Source organism: Peromyscus eremicus, chromosome 15, assembly GCF_949786415.1.
Source record: "Peromyscus eremicus chromosome 15, PerEre_H2_v1, whole genome shotgun sequence".
Lineage (NCBI taxonomy): Eukaryota > Metazoa > Chordata > Mammalia > Rodentia > Cricetidae > Peromyscus > Peromyscus eremicus.
This window is the reverse complement of record NC_081431.1, coordinates 5,692,350-5,715,199: the sequence shown is the minus strand read 5'-3', so window position 1 is coordinate 5,715,199 and position 22,850 is coordinate 5,692,350. Positions and strand designations below refer to the sequence as shown.

The following is a 22,850-nucleotide window of genomic DNA, read 5'->3' as shown; positions in this document are numbered from 1 at the left end:
GCTGCAATAGAAGCTCCTGGAAGCCAGGAGACCTCAGTCTTGGGTACTCGTTTCTTGGACAGGACTGTACTCTCCTCAAAGTATCTGTGCATGTAGTCATCAGGAGACAATCTGAATATTCTGAGTGCATTGTGTCAGAAACATAGATGGAGCCTGGGGAGATGGTTCAGTGGTAAGAGCACTTGTGATACAATCATCAGTATTTGTGTTTGGAACCCCAGCAATGGGGGGTGGAGGTAGTCAAGTCCTGTGAGAGCTCACTGGCCTGCTAGCCTAGCCCAAAAGCAAGCTTCCTGTTCGGTAAGAGACCCTGGCTCAAGGCGGTGACTGGGAGAGCAATAAAGGGAGACATACCTGACATCCTGCGTGGGCCTCTGCATGTGCTTGTGTGGGTCCATGTATGCACACATTCACATACAAGCACTACATATGCAAACATACACCACACACACACACTAGCAAAAAAGAAACACAGGTAGGCATGCTTATACCTTCCCGCAATATCAGAATGTATTGAATAACAAATTCATGTGTTATGTCTAGTCTATTGGCTGAGGCTTTCAGGTAGGTAATCTGACTCTCCTTGATAACCAGCCCTCGGTAGTCACAGGCTTTTATTCCAATCTTAATTACTAACATTAACTTTCAGATAACACATTCCATTTCTCTGTCTCTGTCTCTGTCTCTGTCTCTGTCTCTGTCTCTGTCTCTCTCTCTGTCTCTCTCTCTCTCTCTCTCTCTCTCTCTCTCTCTGTCTCTCTCTCTCTCTCTCTCTCTCACACACACACACACACACACACACACACACACACACACACACACACACTAAAACATGTCCATATATGTCAGAGTTCATAAAGACCTTCCTTACTGGAGGCAAGGAGAGATCTGCTAAGTCTGAAAGAGAATTGCAGCATGAGGTGGGGTAAGATATTAAGAACTCAGTACGAGAGCTGATGGGACAGGCAGAGCTGAGGGTCAAAAGCTACGAAGGAGCAGGACCATCAAGCCTCCGTGTGGTCCAGAAGGACCAGTCGGGCCATGGGGCCGTGCTCAGCTAAAGTGTGGAGGACAGTTAGGAGTTCTGCCCTTGGCTTCCGTGCTGCTGCGGTGGTCAGGGCTGCTGTGGCCATTGCAGTGGTTAAGTTTCGCTCTTACTTGGTTCACATAAAGGTGTAGCACCCATCGTTGGTCTGGTGTTTTCTGTAAATTCTTGGGCCTGATTTTTTTTTAATGTGGTTTTAATATGCCGTGAATTCCCAATGTACTTCATAACATTTATAGATGGTATCCTCTTCATAGTTACTTATCATGTATGCTGCATGGCTGGTGCTGTGTGTGTGTCCGTCTGTCCCTGTTCATCCATCTGTGTGTGTGTGTGTGTGTGTGTGTGTGTGTGTGTGTCTGTCTGTCTGTCTCTATGTGTCTGTGTGCTCACATGCTCCAGAAACCAGACATCAACCTCGGGTATCTTTTCTCAGGAGGCACCTATCTTGTTTTTTGGGCAGAGTCTCTCACTGTCTCACTTTAGCTGGCCTGGCTCACCAGCAAGCCTGTCTCCACCTCCCTAGTGCTGAGATTACATGTATTAATAGTAAACACCTGACAAAATCAGTCTGCGAAGAGGAAGGGTTTATTTTTGGCTCCCACTTCTGTAGGTGTCGGTTCACGACTGGTTGACCCTGTTCTTGGGTGGTGGTTCATCATGATGGGAGCACATGATAGCAAAGCTATTCCTGTTTGAGTGAAGGAGTAAGGAAGAGAAGGGGCTGGGTTCGTGGGCCTCAAGCCCCTCCCCCATGACTTAGATCACTCCCACCATGCCCCACATCTTAAAGGTTCTGTCACCTCCCACTAGAGCCACCCTAGGGATCTTGGCCTCTGGGGACATTCCATATCAAAGCTTTATGACACTGCGTTTGAGTTCTTGGTTTATGGAGGACATATTTCATGTGCTCCCTTTCTGGTTTAGTGGGTGGTTTTCAGCTCTTGGTCCTAGGCTGAGAGGAGGAATGTGTTTGTGGCTATCCTCTTATGGGATAGAAGATGGGAATTACATTTCTCTACTTGACAATTCCCTACCCCTGCCTACAACTTCAACAAAAGTTTGCTGTCTATCTGTAGTCATTCCTATGAAACTTTGACTCATCATTTTTTTAATCTAGCCAACTATTTTTCTACCCTAAAATTATCTTTGTGTTCAGGGTTATAAAAAGTTTTGATGCCTTAAGAGATGCCTCAGTGGTTAAACATCCTGCTGTGAACCAGACTTCAGAGCCCCAGAACCCACAGAAACACTGGGTGGCCATGGTGGTCCGGCTGTAGTCTTGACTCAGAAGATAAGAAGACAGAGGGTCCCTGGAGCAACCAGGCTGGCCAGACTAGCCATATGTGTGAGATCTGTGTTCAGTTAAGAGACCCCGACTCAAAGAATAAGGTGGGGAGGAATGGAGGAAAACTCAAGACAACAATTTTGGACTTCTACACATATATGCAAATATTACCCCCACACACACATGACGGTGCATGCCTACACACTTGTACAACGCATACATACACAAGAGAAATTTTTTAGAAAGATTTTGTTGATACTGAGACAGTTAGAAAAGTCAATCTCTAAGGATGAAAGAATACTTTACAGTTACTCAAGAGCCTGAGAGGGATTTGAAAAACAGGATTATAGGGAGACATTTCCATGCTGAAGAAAAACGGGCAGAGTTTTGCCAGAAACCACAGCCTGGAAGATGCTAGATTCTTGGGCAGTGACATATTTGCTGGTCTGGTGTTTTATCTTTGGCAGTTGTTGCCACATTGGATATCTTCAGCCACTTTTGAAGATTCTATAAGGGAACTCTTCATATCCAACACTGGAACTTTCATCAGTGGCCAGTGGATTCATGCTGTAGGGTGGCTCAGACTTGGGGTAGTTTTTCCTCTTCTTTCTATTCTCCATTTGAGAGCTGTGCACCTCCAGTTCCATGCGTGTAAATAGAAATCATAGTGTCCTGAAGGCTGTAGGTCTGAGATCACGTGAAGACACAGGAGACACAGGGAAATCACTCTGTGTGTAGAGCCTGGGGCTGTCCAGATGACTGCAGACCGAGTAGGACGGATTTTCTATCCATCATTCTGAACAGAAAATGTTTACCATCGAGCTGAAACTGAAGCCCCCCAGCGGCAGGCATCCCGGGACCAGGCACATCACTCACCTTTTGGCCGGTGTGGAAGCTTCTCCTACGCTCCAGCATGTGTCTGAGGCTTGGGAGTCTAGGATGGTGCATTTACAAAAGGGCTTGGTTCTTGGGCTTTTCCTGCAGGAATCGGGGTGGGAGGGGGCAGAAGCCTGGTACCCGGTGGTCTCCACCTCCATCTACAGTCTCAAGCTTGCTGGTCGAGAGTCTGGCTGCAGTCACCTAGAATGAGCTGGAAGATTTGAGCTTTTTCTCTGTTTTTATCATAGTTTCTGGGGAATATATAAGTAATTAAGCCTGGTGTCTCGTGGCTCCTTCAAACATCTATTAAGCCTGTAGTCAGTGTTTCCTCCTTGCTTTGGGTGTATGACTTCACCGACAGGAGACAGACCCGGTTTGGCAGTGATGTCGCCTTTAGTTAAGGATTCTGAGGAAGAGCATAGGACCTTTCACTCTGTTTCTCTTGTACTCCTTCTTCATACCAGGTATATTACTAACGGTCCCACTATCCCCCCGATTGCTAACCACATTTTCAGGCATTTCTGCTGACTTCTTGCCACAAGCCTGGCTTGTAACCAGAAAGACATCTCCTTGGGCAGTTGACTCATGCTTCCAAGGGTAACTTAAGCTCCCTTTCCCACGGTGGATGGGAGGTAATATCATGGACCCATGATTTTCAGGGCAGGCAGGTGTGTATTTCAGTCGAGTCATATTTAGTACTAGTGTGAGAGGCATTGAAGGCTCTCTGCCCTGCCACTGTAGTGCGGAGGAGTGGCTGGAGCTGGCTAATGAGCGGGCTGCCCACGTCTGGATTTATCTCCTTCTGTAAGGCTGCTGGTTCCTGACGTGGCAGCATCTGAACCCCCTCCACTGGCAGCTCAATTCACACTCTACAGTACAGGAATGTCTCTTCCCTTTGCACGAAGGACTGAAGTTCACCCTCCCTCGCTGTTCACTGTGAGCACAAGCATCACCACCACACTCCTCCACACTCTGTCGGTGATGACTGAATCCAAGTGTGTATGCGTGCTAAGTGCTCTAGGACTGAGCCACATCCCCCCCCCCCTTCCTCCTTCCCTCCCTCTCCTTCCTTCTCCTTCCTTGTCCATGTGGATCCTACAGATTGGACTCTGGTTGTCAGGCCTGGTGGCAAGTCCCTTTACCCACTGAGCCATTTTGCTGGTGTGACAAAAGTTTAAGCCTTTGTACTTGCTGAGCAATGGGCTGTATTTATGAAATTTATTTTAAAATTTTGTGTGTGTGTGTGTGTGTGTGTGTGTGTGTGTGTGGTGTGTGATGTGTGTCTGTGCGTGTGTGTGTATATGATATGTGTGTCTGTGCATGTGTGTTTGTGTGATTGTGATGTGTGTCTGTATATGTATGTGATTGTGATTGTGTGTGTGTGTGTTTGGTGTGTGTGATGTGTGTCTGTGCATGTGTGTGTATGTGATGTGTGTCTGTGCATGTGTGTGTATGTGTGTGATTGTGATGTGTGTCTGTATATGTGTGTGATTTTGTGTGTGTGTGTGTACACACACGCTCAGAGGACGGCTTTTCAGGAGCTGTTTCTCACTGTCCATCCCTCTGAGGAAGGGTCTGCAGGATGTATACTAGGATCTCTCTTAGTGTCCCACTGTGTACTCCAGGGTAGCTGGCCCACCAACTCCCAGGCAACTCTTCTGTCTCTGCCTCTGTTCCCCTATCCCATGTTGCGTTAGAAGTGAGTGTGGGATTATGCACACCACCACATTAGCTTTTTACATGGATTCCAGTGATTAAACTTAAGTTGTCAGGTTTATGTGGCAGGTGCTTTTACACAGTGATCATCTAGCCTGCCCAAACTGTTTTTGAACTGGTTTTCTCAGTGTTCCCCCATGATCTTGAACCCCTGTTCTCAAGTGATGCTCCTTCCTCAGGCTTCTAAGCACGAAAACCAAAGTTACACATCACACCTAGCCATTTCTGAAACTCTTGCATGTCCCAGACATCACACCTAACAACCTTAGTGGGAAGTGATGCATTTTCCTCTCTCTCTCTCTCTCTCTCTCTCTCTCTCTCTCTCTCTCTCTCTCTCTCTCTGTCTCTGTCTCTCTCTCTCTCCTTCTGTGTCCCTCAGAGCACTCACTGAGTCTCCAGGTGCTGATATGGAAAGTCCCCGAGGAGACCGTGCAGGAGACTGTGCTGTGCAATACAGGGGCCAGGAGGACTGAGAGAGCACTGAGAGCTGGGGGTGCTGGGGGTGCTGTAGGCTGGGGGTCACTGGAGGCTGGAGGAAGGACCGTGGGGCTGGGAATGACCTCTGCTGCCTTGTATGTACTGGGATTAAAGGTGTGTGGCACTATACCTGACTCATATCCAAGGGTTTTAACTTTTCTCTATTACATTTATTGTGTGTGTGTGTGTGTGTGTGTGTGTGTGTGTGTGTGTGTGTACATACACGCATGTCATAGTATCTGTATGGAAGTCATAGGACAATTTGTAGGAGTCTGTTCTCACCTTCCACCATGTAGATCCCAGGGATCCAAACAATCTACCTGGCAAACACCTTTACTTTCTGAGCCAATTCCTCATATACGATTTTTTGTGTGACTTTAAATCCCTAATTTTCTTGACTATACCTGGGGGCCATAATTGTGGGGCAGTCATGAATATTTCTGTATAACTTTCTTAGAAACTATCAAACTGTGTTTTCTGAGTTATGAGAGATCTTATGGTAGGTTAAAACAAACTCAGATTTTATTTTGGCACCAATACCACTGTATTTTTTAGGCTTCTGGGGTCATGGTTCTCTAGCTGGTAGCATTTCAGCCATAGCAGGCCTCTGTGGCCCTTTCTAGTCCTACAGATAGGATCAATGTGAAGAGATCTGTGTCCACTGACATAGACAGAGAAGTGGAGTTGGGACATTTCCTCTTGCCCTGTGATGTGTTGTAGAAACTGAATTCTTCTTTTACACAGAACCCTGGTTCAATATAGGTCACTATTAGGGAGTTTATGGTCTCTCTATACTATACTTGGAGTCCCTGTAATTTGTTATAATTAACTCGAGTTCAAGAGCAGAGAGTGTGGGTCACGTCGGGGCTTGCCTTGCTTCTTACGCAATATTTGCTGCCATTGGTCTTTTCCCCCAGCACTCAGGGCCCGTGTGTGTGTGTGTGTGTGTGTGTGTGTGTGTGTGTGTGTGTGTGTGCATTTAAACACACATTGTCCTTTTAAGGAAAGAATTACAAGCCTTTGAGTCACAGAAACATAGTCTCCTGAAGAAGCTAGGTGTCTCTGGTGAAAGAAGGTGATCACTGATCAGGTGCTGTGGAGACCTCGTGGGCTAGAGCACGTGCCAAGGAAACCCTGCCTGTGTGTGTGAGGGAAACGTGTGTGTGTGTGTGTGTGTGTTTGTTTGTTTTCACGAGTACACATCGGTTAGCTTGTGATTGTGAGTGAGGCCCGAAGACAGGCTTCCCCTTTTAAGGTTGTCACTGTCACTTGTGGGGCTGGCTCCTTTCCTTCTGTTTGGTTTTCTTGGGGGTCATTTTGTTTCCCGTGGCTGTTCGAGTGTTCTCTTTGTACTGCTGCTGGCACAGTTTTAATTGACTGTCAGCTTGGACAGTCATCAAACATAAAAGCTTTCAGATAGCGTGCAGACCAGGTACCAGACGCATTATTATCGATGTCAGGAGTCGTGGACTGAAATTCTTCCCAAGGTTTCTTGAGGGCTCTGGGCCAGGGAAGGAGATGGCCAGATAGGTCTGGTTATATATGCCTGCCTAGTTATCTGGACATGGAGGACAAAACCACTCTGGGCCACCCCGCCCAGTATTTCCAGTTGCAGCTGAGAACAGCCTTTGGGATGCATGGATGAGCTTCGCCTCCCCTGCTGCTACCCAGCACCCCCCCACCCCTTCTCCCACCCCTGTCAGTCTAAGAGCTCAGCTTGCTCCATCCTACTCCAGAATCCTAGGACGGCTTGATTTTTTTTCCTCTTGCCTTTCGTTCTTACTTGTACAGCAAACCATCAAACAGAAAGAATGCTTTCTGAGGCGTTCTCCATCCCCCAGGGAGAAGGTGCTGGTCCATTCCAGCAAAAAGGTTCTCTGATAATGCTAGTTGTGAACAAAAGTTTCCAGCCAGGAAATGGCGTCTTAAACCTTACCCAGCTCTTGGAAATCAAGACAGGAGTGACCTTTCCCCCCTGATCCTCTGTATTTCTGTGAAGGCTTCAGAGTCTTCTTGTCCTTCTGCAAACTGTGACATCGATCTTGGCTCCTCAGCTGGGGGGAGAAGTGGGCTGAGCTGGATTTCAGCTGTGGAGAGGGAACAAGTGGGTGGGAACACACGAAGACACAGGAGGTAGAGGCCGATGGTCATAGCTCAGAGTGCCCTAGGCCACCTGGCTGCAGGCAGCATAGAAGAGACCTAGAGAGTTCTCAGCCGCACATGAAACACGCCCTGCGGTGTGTTTGTGGGACAGCCTCGGGCAGAGGCACACACAGGCCCCAGCGTGGGAAGGCCCATCCTCCTCCAGCCTTCCTCAGAAGCACAGGCAGTGGTGCTTTCAGTTTTGTTTCTATCTGGGGACTTCAGGGAATTGGGGGGCCCACCAGGAATGCTGGGAATCAGCTTCCACCCTCCTCATGTCTGTGGTTGGCCCTGCTCGGATGCCATCTGGTTTTGGCTTTAAGAAACGATGTTATCTTGGGCAAGTCATTTTCTCTGAGCACGGTTTCCTGCTGTCCACATTGGAAGGGGTGGGCATAGTTGTTAAAATCTCCCCCAACTTACTTATTTAGGATCAACTCTACAGCATCCGTATATGTCCTCCAAATCTCTACGGCACTCATCAGCAGAGGACTGCACCCCCCCTCACACACACACACACATTTTATCTTTTCACCTGTGGCTGAAGTTCCTCACAGTATCTTCTTTGTCTAGGAGACAGGAGCCCCAGGAGGGCAAAGGGAAATAGGAATCTCACGGGCTCTGAAGGTGTCTGCTAGAGGGTGGCAACCACTTGTACTCACACTCCATTGGCCCAACACTATTATCAGGAAATGAGGTTAGCTAGTGTTGTGTGTGAGTGGGGGCGGGGTGGTGTGGTCCTCTAAGCGAGCATCTCCAGCCCCATAACAGCCCACCATTCCTCTGCTTCCATCCACTCCTGAGCATGCCAGTGTTCTTGGATGGCAGTCAGGGCAAATCCGGGTCTGAAGGCTTTGCTATTGTGATGGGCTCTTCCCAACTTGGGGATCCTCTGTTGCCCTGGACTTGGAATGAGGGATTCTACTTGGGTGGAAATGGGAAACACATTCTCAGAGCCTTTGTGTTCCTGGCACTTATTTCATGGTTCTGCGGTAAGACAGGCCCTGCTTTGTAGGCTACCACAAGGCATTTCTCAAGCAGACGAGGCAGGTCTGAAAGTATAAAACAGACAAAAGGTTCAGATTCCTCACGTGTGAATGAAAGCGGAGATGAGGGGTCCCAGCCACACATCTTGAAATACAGAGAATAATGTTTACCGTGTAGACTTTTAGGGAATTCTCAATACCTCTTTCAGAATACTGAGTGCTCCATTGACTTGGCTACGTTTAGCATTTAAAAATAAACACAAACTTTCAGTTCAGAATCTTAGAGGAAGAAGGAAGTTGGAAAAGTTGTCTGTGCCATGGAATAGGAACATTCAGGATAAATGACCCCTCAAGAGGCAAGCTTATAGCATCTTTCAGCTCCCATTACTATGTTTAGCAACAAGGATTGCTGGGACCCTTGTCTGCACCATCCAGAGAGACTAGCATTTACTCAATAAATGAACTTTTGCTTTACATTAAAAATCAAGCCAAAAAAAGGAAATGAGAAAATGCACCTTTATTCAACATGTAGAATTATATCCTCATTCTTACAGAGAGAGCCGACAACTTGTAACCTAAAACCTGTCCCTGGGCCTCTGCAGCCAGATGGGGTGTTTCAAGGGCTTTGAATATGAGGAATGTTTTAACATTTCCTTGCAAGCTCAGATTCAAAGAGGTCCCCTCTGGAAACTTGGCTGTGCTTTGTTTCCTGGCAGAAGGATTGGCTGGCTGGATTTTTCCCTTCCACCCACAGTGCTGACAGGGTGGAGTATACTTCCATGAAATTGTATGTTTCCAAAATAGGACCCACGGTTTTGCTTTACTGCAGTTAGAGTTGTATCTCTAACCAAAACAGAGAGGAACCCAACAATTCTAAAAACAGAACACTGGCTCTGCTCTCAAATCCTATGGGACGCCATTTTTATATTTTACAAAGGGGCTTTCAGTGAGAAAGTAAACCGAGCAAATAATTTCCAGATTAGTCCAAATTTTGTTCTTATTTTTTTTTTTTCAGTCTTACTAGACACCGCCACAGTCTCACGCGGTGACAGCACATATTGTGATGGATTCTCAGGGGTCTCTGTGGTCTGGATGGCTTCCAGGCTGGAGCACACAGCTCTGGTGTTCTGCATCCAAGCACAAGCCTACACCAACCTACCTGTGAGGAACATTCCAGTGTCCCTCGCTGTAGGAATGGAGTCATTGTTTCCTGTCATAGGATGATCTGAATAGAACCTGCCGCATATGTGGGCTGGGGATGTGGCCCAGTGGGTAGAGGGCATCCCTAGTGTGAAGCAGTTCTGGGCTTGACCCCTGGTATTGTGTACCAGGCATGGTGGCTCATGCCTCTAATTCCAGGACTTGGAGGGTTGACACAGGAGAAGGAGGAGTTCAAGGTCATCCTTGGTGACACAGGGAGTTGCAAGCCAGCCTGGGCCACGGGAAACCCTGTCTGAAAACCAGAAACAACCAAAGAAAGGGACATGGGTGGACACCTGAGTACGAGGCTCAGGAGAAGTGGATCTAGGGGGTTCCTGGGTCATTGGTCTCGTCCCCAAGAGAATCTGCTACAGCATCTTGGCTGGCCATTTTCACTTGCAGGAGTGACATGGGAAACAGTTTCAGTTCTGGCACACAATGTGAAGACATCCTTACAAACATTTCCCCCAGGTGCTGAAGGACTGCCCCATCAGATAGCGCAACAAAGAGCCGTGCTGGCCAGGGTCATGGCCAGCTGTGGTCCCCCCAACCCCCCACCCTGCCCTCGAGCTGAGGCAGAGACTAAGGCCTGGTCCTCCCCCAGTGACAGCATATTTTGCATTTATGCTCCCAGGAAGCGCTTCCTAAGTCTGTGCTAACACCTGTATGCCCCTCTGACTTGAAGGAATGAAAGTAAGTGGAAACCACCATGACAGAGAAGGGATGTCACAGGAGAGAGTCAAACCGTGTGTCATTAGTGGGATGAGGTGAGCTTTTACCTCCTTTCCCAGTTCAGATCCCCACCCCCCACCCTGCCCCAGCACACACCCGCTTTGGTTGGTTCTCAGAATCCCATTGTAGCTTTCTTTAATAAACCCGAAGGCGCTTTCTGGACCAAGAGCCTGCTCTTAGGTTCTTAGTGGGTTTTATTGTTTGGTTTCGATTCCCTTTAACATGGCTGGAGACTCGTGGGGCCCACAGGACAGAGCTTACCCCTTTCCTCGTCCCTCTTTCTGCTCTCATTCTCTCAGTTTTGAAAGTAGTATCTTCAGACTCGAAGTGGCTCGTCTTCAAAGACGTTATCTGCTTCCACAGTGAACTCTTGGCACTTAAAAGGGGTTTAATAACTTAAGGACCCTCTTACTGACTCTGTCTCGTCCCTCTAAGAACTGCTGGGGTGGAAGAGATGAAAGCTCCTCCACAAAAGACTCCCAGGCACTTCCCAGGGTCTCTTGAAGAGAAGGTTACCTGGAGTGAGCGAGGTACTGTTCCCCGGAGAACTGGCCCAGGGCCCAGGGACGCAGTGAGCAAGATGCCAGAGGTCTCCGAACACGGAACCTTGAAGGGCAGGTATAGATCTCAGAAGGCCGTACAGTGCTCTAAGATGAGCAGCATCCCTCTGGAGCCCCCTCCCTCCCTCAGACTCCTGAGCTCCCTCCCAGCAGGTGCACCAATAGGGTATGTTGTCAGTTAGCTGTTGTTTCATTTTGTTCTCAGACAACGTCTCACTGTGTAGCCCAGGCTGGCTCAGACTTCTCCTGGGCTGGCCTTGAATTTGTGATCTTCTTGTCTGAGCCCCTTGAGTGCTGGGATTACAGCCACACCTGGTGTTGGTTTTTCAACACCAGCATTTCGTGTATTGAAATAAGGCTGTGCAAGCTTTGCATGTAGTTGAGAGGGTATGTGTTCCTTCAGGCAAAGGGGATAACAGTGGACTCTTGGTAGAGTTCCTGGAATACAGAGGAACTGGGGTTAGGATTGTAGCCTGGGCTCAGAGGGGAGACAGGCAAGCACTGGGCTGTGGACCACTGCAGGGAACCATTAATCTCTTTGAGAGAAACATGAAAACTGGGACATATGAATTGGGGAGTTGATGCTCTGCACAGAGGAACTCGGATGCCAGGGGATATGACTGTGACCATCAAGATTCTTAGTCTTGGATATTTTGATTTACTCTTTCAAGATTCTAAGTTCGTATAAAGTTGTGCTTCAGTGTTATCTGTTCAGAGTCCCATGAGGACGTAGATCATTGGGCTTCCTTTTCCCAGGCAAGTACTGTCACTAAACTCCCTAAGAATCAATCCCTCTTCACCCCCCGACACATACACACGCACATGCATACACACACACACACACACACACACACACACACACACACACACACACACAGTGCCCTTGATTTCACTGGGTTTTGCACTGATCCTGATATTTCCTCCCTGTTACTCTGAGCACCTTTATAGCCCGCAAATGACTTTGGCCGTAAATTCTTGTGTCTTATTCCTTTCCTGTGTGCTTGGACTTGAGGGGTAAGAGGAATCAGAACTGTGGTGACAGTCAAGGGCAGAGCAGTGCCCACTGAGGGGTGGCCTTCAATGGACAAGCACACCAAAGGTTCTCTGGGGGTTGGCTTCAGAAGCTCAATGGCGATCATTCGTTGATACAGACAAACGTTATGGGCAGGAGGAAATCCCTGACTGGACGGTGAAACCTGTGAAACACTTAGGAATTCATCAGGTAAAACATCAGGTGGGAGTAGAAAACAAAAGTTGGTTTTCTGTTGTACGTTAGGTTTGATTTAAAAGGACTCACTCCCGGTGTTTGCTCTTCAGATCTAAGTTTTTCCCACCAAAGACTAACCTGTTTTGGTTTTTTGTGTGTTTGTTGTTTATGGTGTTTTGTTTGTTTGGTTGGTTTTTGCCCTGCCCTATAGGAGGGCTGGGCTTTGCTGGGTTGGGCTGGGCAGAGAGCCAGTCTTATCCTCTAGCAGACACTAGGTGAGGGGGTCACAGCACCCGTGACAGCGCAGGTCTACTTAACAGCAATCAGTTCCTACCCCATTGTCTGTCTCGAGGGAAACTAGGCTTTGGGTGACCTGTGAGTTCCCAGACAGAGTCGTCAAAGTAAAATACGGTACAATTATTACCAGGAGCAAGTTGCCATCCATCTTTACCTGATGGCATTGCAGGGCAGTCCGGTGGGAGAGAGAACTACGAGAGCACAGCTCTCTCTGCAGAAGCTGTGTCTGAGAAGCAAATTCCTGGATTCGGGAGGTCTCTGAAGGTCTGGGTCATCCCGAGAGCAGTTATGAAAGCAGGAGGATCCCCCAGACCAGAGACCCGATATGTGGCCGCTCGCTCTGTCAATCTCTATTTTGCTTTTGGAAAGGATACTCCCGGTTGGAAAGTTCAAATCATCTTTTTCTTACGTCTCAAACATGTGAGGTGAAGCCTGGCTCTGAAAATGCTTCGACAGAATTCCACATTATTTGACCAACTAGTGATCTGGTCTACCAGACTTTTGCATTTATAGATTTTTATTTTTTAAGATTCATTTTTATTATTTTTTTAAATTTTATTCCTACCTCAGTTAGATAATCAAGATAGTTCCCCACACACAAACATGCCTAGAGGCCGTCTGTCAGGTGATTCTAGATTTTTGTCAAATTGACAATTAAGCCACTGAAAGCAGGTACTGTTGAGTGTTTCCGGGACATTCTTGGTCTTAGTTCATCCTGAGGTCCCAGAAACAAACCATTAGATGAGAATGTTCTCACGGTGAGCTGGCTTCAGCACCTGTTACATCGGACAGAGGGACACGGGGCAGAGGTCACTGTCCATCTTTCGTAGCAGTGACGCCAGCGGTGTCACCTGTACATCCTGCTGTGAGCTCCCAGCGTGTGTGTTTACGGTTGTCCTCTCTTCCCGTAACAGATATCAGTATTACCTGCAAGTCAAAAAGGATGTGCTTGAAGGGCGGTTACGGTGCACACTGGAGCAAGTCATCCGGCTAGCCGGCTTAGCCGTGCAAGGTAAGGCAGCCTGCGGAATTCCATCTTCCCCTGCAGCGTGCTCTTTCCGAGGGAATGTTTAGATTTGGTTGAGCGACCTCTGGCTGAGGCTCCCTGGTCATTGCAAGATGTTTTGCATTAAGGTGAAAAGTTAGTGATTTTGGGCGGCAGGAGGGTGGGTTTCTCCAAGCTGCTTATAAGTCAGCCATGCTTGTTTGATTATGGTTCTACTATGGTTCTAACTGAAGAAATAGTTTTTAAGTCCAGCCTGTAATTGAGGCTGCCTTTCAGAGTGTGGGAGACGTTTTCTCAGGATTATTCCACTGTGCGGTGTGGTCACATCCTGTGATGTCAATGAGTTACTGCCACCACTTAAGTACAATAGCTTTAACCAATATTCTGTACCTCACTGTCACAGAGTTTGAGAAATTGAAATCGATGATGGCCATGTGACAAGGAACATGAATTGGAGTGAACTTGTCTTTCAACCTTCCTAGCTATTTCAACCTTCTCCACATTGTAGAATGTGTTATTTTCTGTGTGTTTATGTGTGCTTTGTATTTTAAATTTTTATTTATGTGTACATGTGTGAGTGTGTTTCCAGGTGTGTGTAGGGGCCAGAAGAGGGCATCAGATCCACTGGAGCTAGAGTTACAGGTGGCTATAAAGCACCACATATGGGTGCTTGGAGCTAAACCCAGGTCTTCTGGAAGAACAGCAAATGCTCTTAGCCATTGAGCCAATCTCCAGATCTGTATTCTATAATTTTTTTAATGATACTTTAAATGCATTTGCTTATATTAAAAATAAGAAGAGTGTGTACAATTTTTTTAAAGGTTTTTATTTTTTTGTGTATAAGTATTTTGCCTATGTGTGTATCTGCACTATGTGTGCAGTGCTTGGGGTGGCCAGAAGAGGGCATCACATCCACTGGAACTGTAATTACAGATATTTGTGAGCCACCATGTGGGTGCTGGGAACTGAACCCATGTCCTCTGCCAGAGAAGCAAGTGTTCTTAACTGCTGAGTCATTTCCCCAACCCCAAGAGAGTATGTAACTTTTAAGAGGAAACTGATTTCCCTTTCAGTTCTTATTTTCTTGCTAGCTGCAGAGTTCTTGCGGTGTGGGCTGCTGGTATAGGAGCTATGAGCTGAACTTCCTGTCTCATACTTGGAACTGAACTGGAACCCTTTGAGTGCTAATGTCTGGAGAGATGGCTCCCTTTGACATTTCACTCTGGATGAAAATGTCCAATACATATTGTGTTCCTCTGTCCACCCAAGGAGCGGAAAGAGAGGAAACGGTGGGCAGTTGCAGAGGGAGCAGTAGTAATAGGACATTACAGTAACACCAGAGGATGGAGAAACTCCAGTGTGTCCCTCGTCTTCAAACTGGGCCTTCCTTCTTTAAAAAGCTTTCTTTTCTGTTCCCGTGTGTGCTCCTCCTCACACCGTTCATTCATTTGGTGTTTTCTGGGCGTCCTGCGTGGTGTGAGATCCTTGAGGAAGTTGGTGGGCTATTCTGCCTGCCTGATGAAACTTCTGTTAACTATATAATGTCTGAACCATCATTCTCCTGGGCTGAGGAGATGGTTCGTGGGTGAAGTGCTGGTGTGCCAGGATAAGGACCTGAATTCAGATCCCAAGAACCACATAAAGTCGGACACATCTGTGCATGCATTGCAGGGTAGACAGGAGGGCCCTAGGGACTTGTTGGGTAGAACAGTGAACTTCTGAGTCAGTGGGAGACCCTGTCTCTTAAATAAGGTTGCAGAGGCAGTTGGGAAAGATACCAGAGATTGGCCTCTTGTCTTCATGTGCACACATGGAGGAGTGCACCCACACACATGCATACAGCGCTTCCCCCCCCCCTCTCTCCTCCCCCCCTCTCATTTTCCTAGCAATTCCTATTGGGCCATTAGAAATACACACCCACAGAAAGGAAAGAGGTGATTGGAGCTAGCCTGTGATTGAACTTGGAAGCGGGCTGTGGTCATCTGTGCTGTTCTGAGCTCCTCATCCAAGCGACAGTTGCACACCATCTGTAGGGGATCATCGCTGTCTCTGTGACTCCTAGTGTTGACATTTCTGCGGGCAGAGGCGTTCTCGTGGATTCAGTTTGTTCGTGCCCCAGCATACCATCCTGAGATGGCAACTGGGAAGAAGAGAATTCCTGGTATCTTGTGACATGTAAATGTGTTCAGGAGGTGTGAAGATTTTCAAGGTTGCTTGCCAAGGGTGATTTACCGAGGGGATTTCCAGCTGTAGATACATTTCCAGCTACATTTCTCCATATTAACCTTGACTTAGAAAGTCCCCTTGGCAGACAGATATAAGATACCAACCTGGTACACACTCCGCAAACACACACTGGTTGCTTTTAAAGTCTTTAAATAGCCATCTGGGCTTGCTTCCAAATTTCCTCACTCTTCCTAAAAATCATCTAGAGGGGTTTAAACGCCAATACAGATAGTTGCTAGGTAAAAGTAGGGACGACAGCAGATACGTCTGGGCACCAGTCTTGTTTAATGGGGCTGTGGAGAGAACGCAGTAGACGGGCATAGGTGGGCACACGTTTGCCATGTTTTATTCGGTCTCTGTCTTCACTAATGATTGCTGTCGCTTCCCTGTCTTGTCTTCTCAGCCGATTTTGGAGACTATCACCAATTTGATTCCCAAGAATTTCTCCGAGAATATGTCCTGTTTCCTATGGTGAGTTCATTTCTTTTCTTTTTTTTTTTTTTACTTTCCTTGGACATTTCATTCTTTATGTTGAAGTTCTCTGTGTTTCCTGGAGAGGAAGTCTGCATACTTTAATATAGACAACTGTTATGAAGCACCGGGAGTATAAGGGGCCTCTTCTCACGCCAAGACATTTTCTGATGTTTTTTTTTTTTTTCCCCCAGATAGAACCTTGGTATAGGAAAATAGCACCAAGTCTTGTGGGTTGATTTTAAGTTTCTCAGTTCTAATAGTGGTTTCTTTTCTTTTCTTTTGATGGAATCTGTACTTTTTGTATGTATACAATCATATAATCTGCAAATACAGACTGTTTTACCTCTATCTTTCCTGTACAGATCTTCATTTTCATTCATTCATTCATTCATTCATTCATTCATTCATTCATTATTGCCCTGACTATTTCAGCTAGGCTGCTAGTACCATTTGAATGCAAGTAGTGAGAGTGGGCAGGGGAGGCAGCTCAGTTGCAGAGTACTTGCTGAGTGTGTGTAGCTGTGGGTTCAATCCTCAGAACCACAAAAGAAGATAAGAGATGGAGGAAAATTGGTGAACATATACAGAAACAAGTCCAACTTATCGGAGCATAAAAAACATATAAAGCATAGGAATAAATTCACTCAAGGAGCTGGAGGACTCATGCACTGACAGCTATAACACATTGATGAGAGAAATTCAAGATGACACAAACAGATGTTTTGGGGTTGTGGCTTAGAAGAATTGGTGTTAAAATGCCCATGCATCCCAAAGTCACCTACAGATTTAATGCAACCCCTGTCAAAATCACAATGCCACTCTTTATTGAAATAGGAAAAACAAACTTCAAATTCATGTGTATCCACAAAAGATCCCGAGTAGCCAAAGCAGTCTTGAGCCAAGGGAAACCAGAGCCAGGGACATCATGCTTCCTGACCCTAAGATACATTGCCATGTGTACTGGATAATTTTATGTCAACTTGACATAAGCTAGAGTCATTTGAGAGGACGGAACTCCAATTGAGAAAATACCAGAAAAATTCATCCATAATATCAGGCTGTAGGCAAGCCTGTAGGGCATTTTCTTAATTAGTGAGTGATGGGGGAGGGCCTAGCCCATGATGGGTGGTGTCATCCTTGGGCTGGAGGTCCTGGATTCTATAAGAAAGCAGGCTGAGCAAGCCATAGGAAGCAAGCCAGTAAGCAGCACTTGTCCATGGCCTCTGCATCAGCTCCTGCCTCCAGGTCCCTGCCCTGCTTGAGTTCCTGTCCTGACTTCCTTCAGTGCTGGACGATGGATGCAGAAGCCAAATAAAGCCTTTCCTCTCTGACTTACTTTTGGTCATGGTGTTTCTTCATAGCAGTAGTAACCCAAATGAAGCCACCCTGACTGACGACAGCCTGGCTCTGACTTAGAAACAGGCACATTGACCATTGGATTGGAATAGAGCCTGGAAATAAGTTCACACACATACAGCCAATTGCTTTTTTGACCAAGAGGTCAAGGACAAACAAGGGGGCTGGCAGTATCTACAGTATGCTGTGTTGGGAGAGCTCGATATCCACATGAGATGGGATAAAATTGGGCCCTTATGTCACCCAGTATATACGAATCAGCTCCAAGTGGATTAAGCATCAGCCATAAGCCCTGAGACTTTAAACTGTTAGAGGAAGATCGAGGGGACTCAAGACCTTGGTCCTGGCAATGGTTTCCGGCATAGGACCCCTAAAATACAAGCAAGTAAAAAGCAGCTGGGTCGCATCATAATGAACTACACAGCAAAGGATGTAACTTACAGAGTGAAGCGCACACGTGGGGAGAAAATATTTGCAAATTATACTTTGGACAAGGGGCTTGTAGCCAAATCTGTGGAACTCAAAAGTGATCATAAGGAAACACATGACCTATTATAAGACACATGAGGACATGGGACCTCAAAAGAAGATTAAAAAAAAAAAAATCAAGAGATACAGGAAAGATAGCATCACTGAGCACAAGGGAGTGTCCGTTTAGAGGACAGTGGTGGAACACTGCTTCGTTCCTGCATGGATTACTGCTGTCCAAGAACAATGGAGAAGATGTGGGGAGAATGGGCCTGTGGCTGCCACTCGGTCGCTAGGATGTATGTTAGCACCTGTCACAGGGCATCTGTGGAAGAGACAAGATCTCATGAACACATACTGTTAGTATCTGTCATGAGCACACTCGTCTACCGAGTCCTTTTCCTTCCCTCCACATTTGGAACAGTCTGAATCCTCCAAGCATACTGAACTGCCCCAGGCCTTGGCCATTGGGTGTCCTCTGCTGGCAAGTGCTCTGCCAGATCTGTGAGGTCAGTGTTTCCCTACCTACTCCTCAGGAAGGCCTTACTGCCCGCCCAGCCGTGGGCAATGGCCACCAGCCATGTCCTGTTCACGAACTTGCACCCGGGTAGGCGCTTCCCAGCCCCCTCCGTGTCTGAACTTGTTCCTCCTTGTTATTTATTTTCTCGGTTAAAATGCCAGGTCTGGGGTCCGAAAAGCAGAGACTCTATCGCGCACTGCTGCCTGGCACATGGTGTGTGCTGGCACATATTTCCAGTGAAGTAAAACTACCTGTTCCTGAGCTGATTGGAGGATAGACAGGTGTTACCCTGGGAAATCTGTTGGAGGCTTCACTGAGAGGAGTTTTCGTGGTGATGACTGAATACATCGAGAAGGCACCTCATGGAAGAGCTGAGCTGCAAGCCTCTGGCTCTCCTTTTAGAAACAGCCACTCACATGGGTTCCTTTGTTGTTGTTGTTGTTCAGTTTTGTCCCAAGTGCTGACCTGGGTAGTAGATACCTGGGAATGAAACTGCACAAGAACTAGAGCAGTGCATGTTCCCAGGGTGAGATTTGCCCAGTCAATCAGGGTGCGATTCCATAGGTCAGGAATTACAACCTGGGGAGAGACCACACGTACCTCAGGGGTTAGGAGAGGCTCAGGGATGACTGGGGTGTCAGCTGTGTCTTAAAGGACTTCGGTATAAGAGGTAGAGCAGAGGGGAGAAGGCACGATCAGGACAGAGAAGGAAGAGGAGGTATTTGGGAAAGAGTCAGCTGTCACTTTGGCTGTGGCCTGTCTCGTGGGAGGGGCGTCATGGTGGCTGAGACCCAAGGCTTCTGAGGAGTTAGGGCTCTTGGAGCCTACATGGTGGCAACTGCTTCGCTGAACAGAGACTGTTACAGGTTCGGATCTGAGTCTAAAGGGCAGATGCTGCAGATCCCAGGTTTTTATGCTTCTTTATAGCCAATTGTCCTGAGACACATGGGTTGTTACAGGAGAGGAGACAGTGGATTAAGAGGAGGCACAGAGGTGTCCCATGTCCCAACTGTGGCTTGGCCCCAAGAGGGACTTGGCAGGTCTGCTGTGGCCTTCTATGGTCATTTATATAATACCTGTCCCCCAAGAGCTTACAACACAGGTTTCTCGGAGCATGCTCCCTTGGCTGATGAAGCTCAGGTGGACTGAGGGCTGCCAGTCTTTCCACCGTTACCCCTTCCCAGTGCTCATCTCTGGCAGCTCCTCCTCCACAGTCGTCCATTCCCCTGCCGGAAGACTTTTGCAGGTCTGGAAGTCTGGAAAGGAGATGCAGCCTAGGTGCCAACAGAGATATTAAAATACGAAAACAGATCCAAGGAGATGGTTGGATTAGTAAAACTGCTTGCCCTACAAGCATGAGGCCCCTACTTTGGTCTGCAGAGCCCACATAAAAAGCTGGGTGCTGTGGCGTGCGCCTGGATCCCAGCAATGGTACAGTGGGAAGTAGAGACAGGTAAATAGATCCCTGGAAGTTTGCTGGCCTGGTAGCCTAGCCTGCTTAGCAAAGTTCTAGGGCGGTGAGAGACCCTGTCTCAGGCAAAGGGTAGAAGGCACCTGAGAACCTCGACATGCACAATACACTCTCTCTCTCCCCCTCTCTCTCTCTCTTTCTCTCTCTCTCTCTCTCTCTCTCTCTCTCTCTCTCTCTCTCTCTCTCTCTCTCTCTCTCTCTCTCCAGCTCTCATGTGCTCCCCACACCTCTCTTCAGTATAAGGGATTAATCTGGGTTTAACACATGCCAGACAGGTACCCTATGATGAGCGCATATTCCTGGCCCTTTTTGTATTTTTCATTTGAAGCAAGGTCTCAAGTTGCCCAAGCCAACTCTTAACTCACTATTTAACCTAGGTTGGCCTTGAACTTGTGATCCTCCTGCCTCAGCTACCCTGCCTCCCTACTATTGAGATTATTGTTCTTAGATTTGCCCTCACTCTGATTAGCCTCAAGTTAAATAAAATTAGAGGTTGAGTTCCCTAGCTGCATTGGCCACATCTTAACTGCTCAGTAGCCAGGTGCTTGTCTGGGGGAAAGAGCAGAAGCATTTTTATCTTCCCCCAAAGTCTCCCTGGGCAGTGCTGAACTTCATATGGTGGCTGCCCGTGCTCATGACTGAATTGGGGTGTTCTAGGCTTAGCTTACAGCCTTCATCATTCTTTTCTGAGGACACATCCTCAGTCCACCACGCCGTGACCTGTCCTGGATGGTCTATGGTCGGAAACTTTAATACACACACACACACACACACACACACACACACACACACACACACACGGTACCTGAGTGATGCTGAGGCCACATGGGGCTAGCACCCTTACTGGCCACACAACCTTGAACAAGTTAGCTGATGGTTGGAAGCCTCAGCCTTCTCATCAGAAGTGAGAATAGACCCACCCCCACTGTGAAGAGCAAGGAGAACATCAGCATGAGGTACCCAACCTGGTCCAGGGTAAATTCTCTGTAACCGGTGATTTGGTTGTGTTACTATCACAGTGACTCAGTCTGTGAGACGCAAATGTGAGCTGATGAGTGCTGCTGTCTGCGTTTTGAAATGCGAGCGGACAGGATAAGCAGAGGGACCAACTACTGGTAACCCGTTTTGTATAATCAAAACCGCTTGTCTAGTAATACAGAAGTTACATGCCATATGGCAAGTTCAGGTCAGTCAGTATTTATTGACCACTTCCTTTGTATTGTGAACTTGGAATGGTCATTGTGGAAAAGCCCCGTGACTGACCTCTGACTCGATGGGAAGAATGGCTGCCCTCGAGGTACCCAGATTCTAGCAGGTGGAGGAAAACATGAAATGAAATAGGATGGTGTGTAGATAACTACAGAGGAAACACCGTAGGCAGAACATACAGAGGCACCCCCCAGCAGAGGGGTACGTCTAGGGGAGAAAAGGTGCCACAGAGGATTGCGGGAATTGAGACGGGATGTTTCCCGTTGTGTGCTGGGACTGTGTGGCTCTTCCCAGAAGTGTGGGCACCAGGGTAAAGGAGACAGTAAAAGCCGTGCTGAGAGCAGAAGCTTGCCTGAGGCTCTGAACTTTGAGGGGAGGAGATCTGGAAGGAATGGCTGGGTCCCCCTGAACAAAGGTCCAGATGCCAGGCCCAGGTGTTGACCTAATTGTGCAAGCAGTGGGGAGCCATGGAAAGTTGTCAACTTTCTGCTTGGTTCTGCTGGAGCTCTCAAAGGGAAGCATACATTCCTCTGCTGGGGAGGGGGGAGGGAGGGCGGGATGAATGGCCCTGTTTGATCTTCCTTAGTCACTGGGTCGTCAGATGGCATTTCCTCAGCAGAGAAAAGAACAAAGTTGAGCACACAGGCGTTCCACAGGTGTGTGGCTGTGGCACACACCCTGCCATTTGTCATTCAGCCACTGGCACACTCACACATCTCTGGGGTGTACATACCTCTGTCACCGCCCCCCGCCCCACACAGGTGGAGGCATTGAATTGAGTATAATAGCAGAAGGGTGCCTTTGGGCATTTTCAAAGTTGGAACTGGGGGTTTAATGGAGCCTTTTGATCTTCAGTTCATTCTGTTCTTTATGCCTTTTAGAATTAGCACCTGGTGTGGCTCCAGATGCTTGCAGCTAGTGTCTCAGGCACACAGCATCCTTGCAGTCTCACAGCTGGAAGCTTCTTATTTCCCAGGGTTCCCTTGGGAGATAGTTAGACAGTAAAGTGCTCTCAAGGACGTGAGTTTGATTCCCAGAACCCAGGTCAAAGCAAAGCTGGCTTGCAATCCCAGTGCTGAGGAGGCAGAACCGGGTGGGTCCCTGGAGCTTTCTGGCCCACTGGCCTAACCTACCTGGTGAGTTCCAGGCTAGTGAGAGTCCTTGTGTTTAAAAACAAACAACAGCAAAACCAACCAACCCACCAAGGTGGCCGACATCAAGAGGCACGAGCTGAAGTAATTTTCTGCCATCCACACATGCACACACATTCATGTGCACACACAAATGCACCTGCATACACACACACACACACACACACACGCACACGCACACGCACACTACACAAGCACATACCAAGCAATTTAATAAAAGTGCATCTGGGAGGCAGATAGGGAAGGGAAAAAAACTGCCTGGGTTTCAGTGGCTATGGTAGGAGCTGTGCTGTGTGGGTCCCACTGTCTGTGGTAGGAGCTGTGCTGTGTGAGTCCCACTGGTAGTGGTAGGAGCTGTGCTGTGTGGGTCCCACTGGCAGTGGTAGGAGTTGTGCTGTGTGGGTCCCACTGGCTATGGGAGCTGTGCTGTGTGGGTCCCA

The 22,850-nt window shown here is 47.7% G+C and overlaps 1 protein-coding gene across 1 annotated transcript in view; it reads left to right on the top strand.

The window, feature by feature from the left end:
• Ptpn14 (protein tyrosine phosphatase non-receptor type 14) overlaps positions 1 to 22,850 on the top strand; it is a 146,618-nt gene that overhangs the window by 81,339 nt on the left and 42,429 nt on the right. Inside the window, exons 4-5 of the mRNA XM_059280640.1 lie at positions 13,444 to 13,541; positions 16,165 to 16,232. Coding sequence (XP_059136623.1) covers positions 13,444 to 13,541; positions 16,165 to 16,232 — 166 coding nt within the window. The remainder of the gene's footprint in view (positions 1 to 13,443; positions 13,542 to 16,164; positions 16,233 to 22,850) is intronic.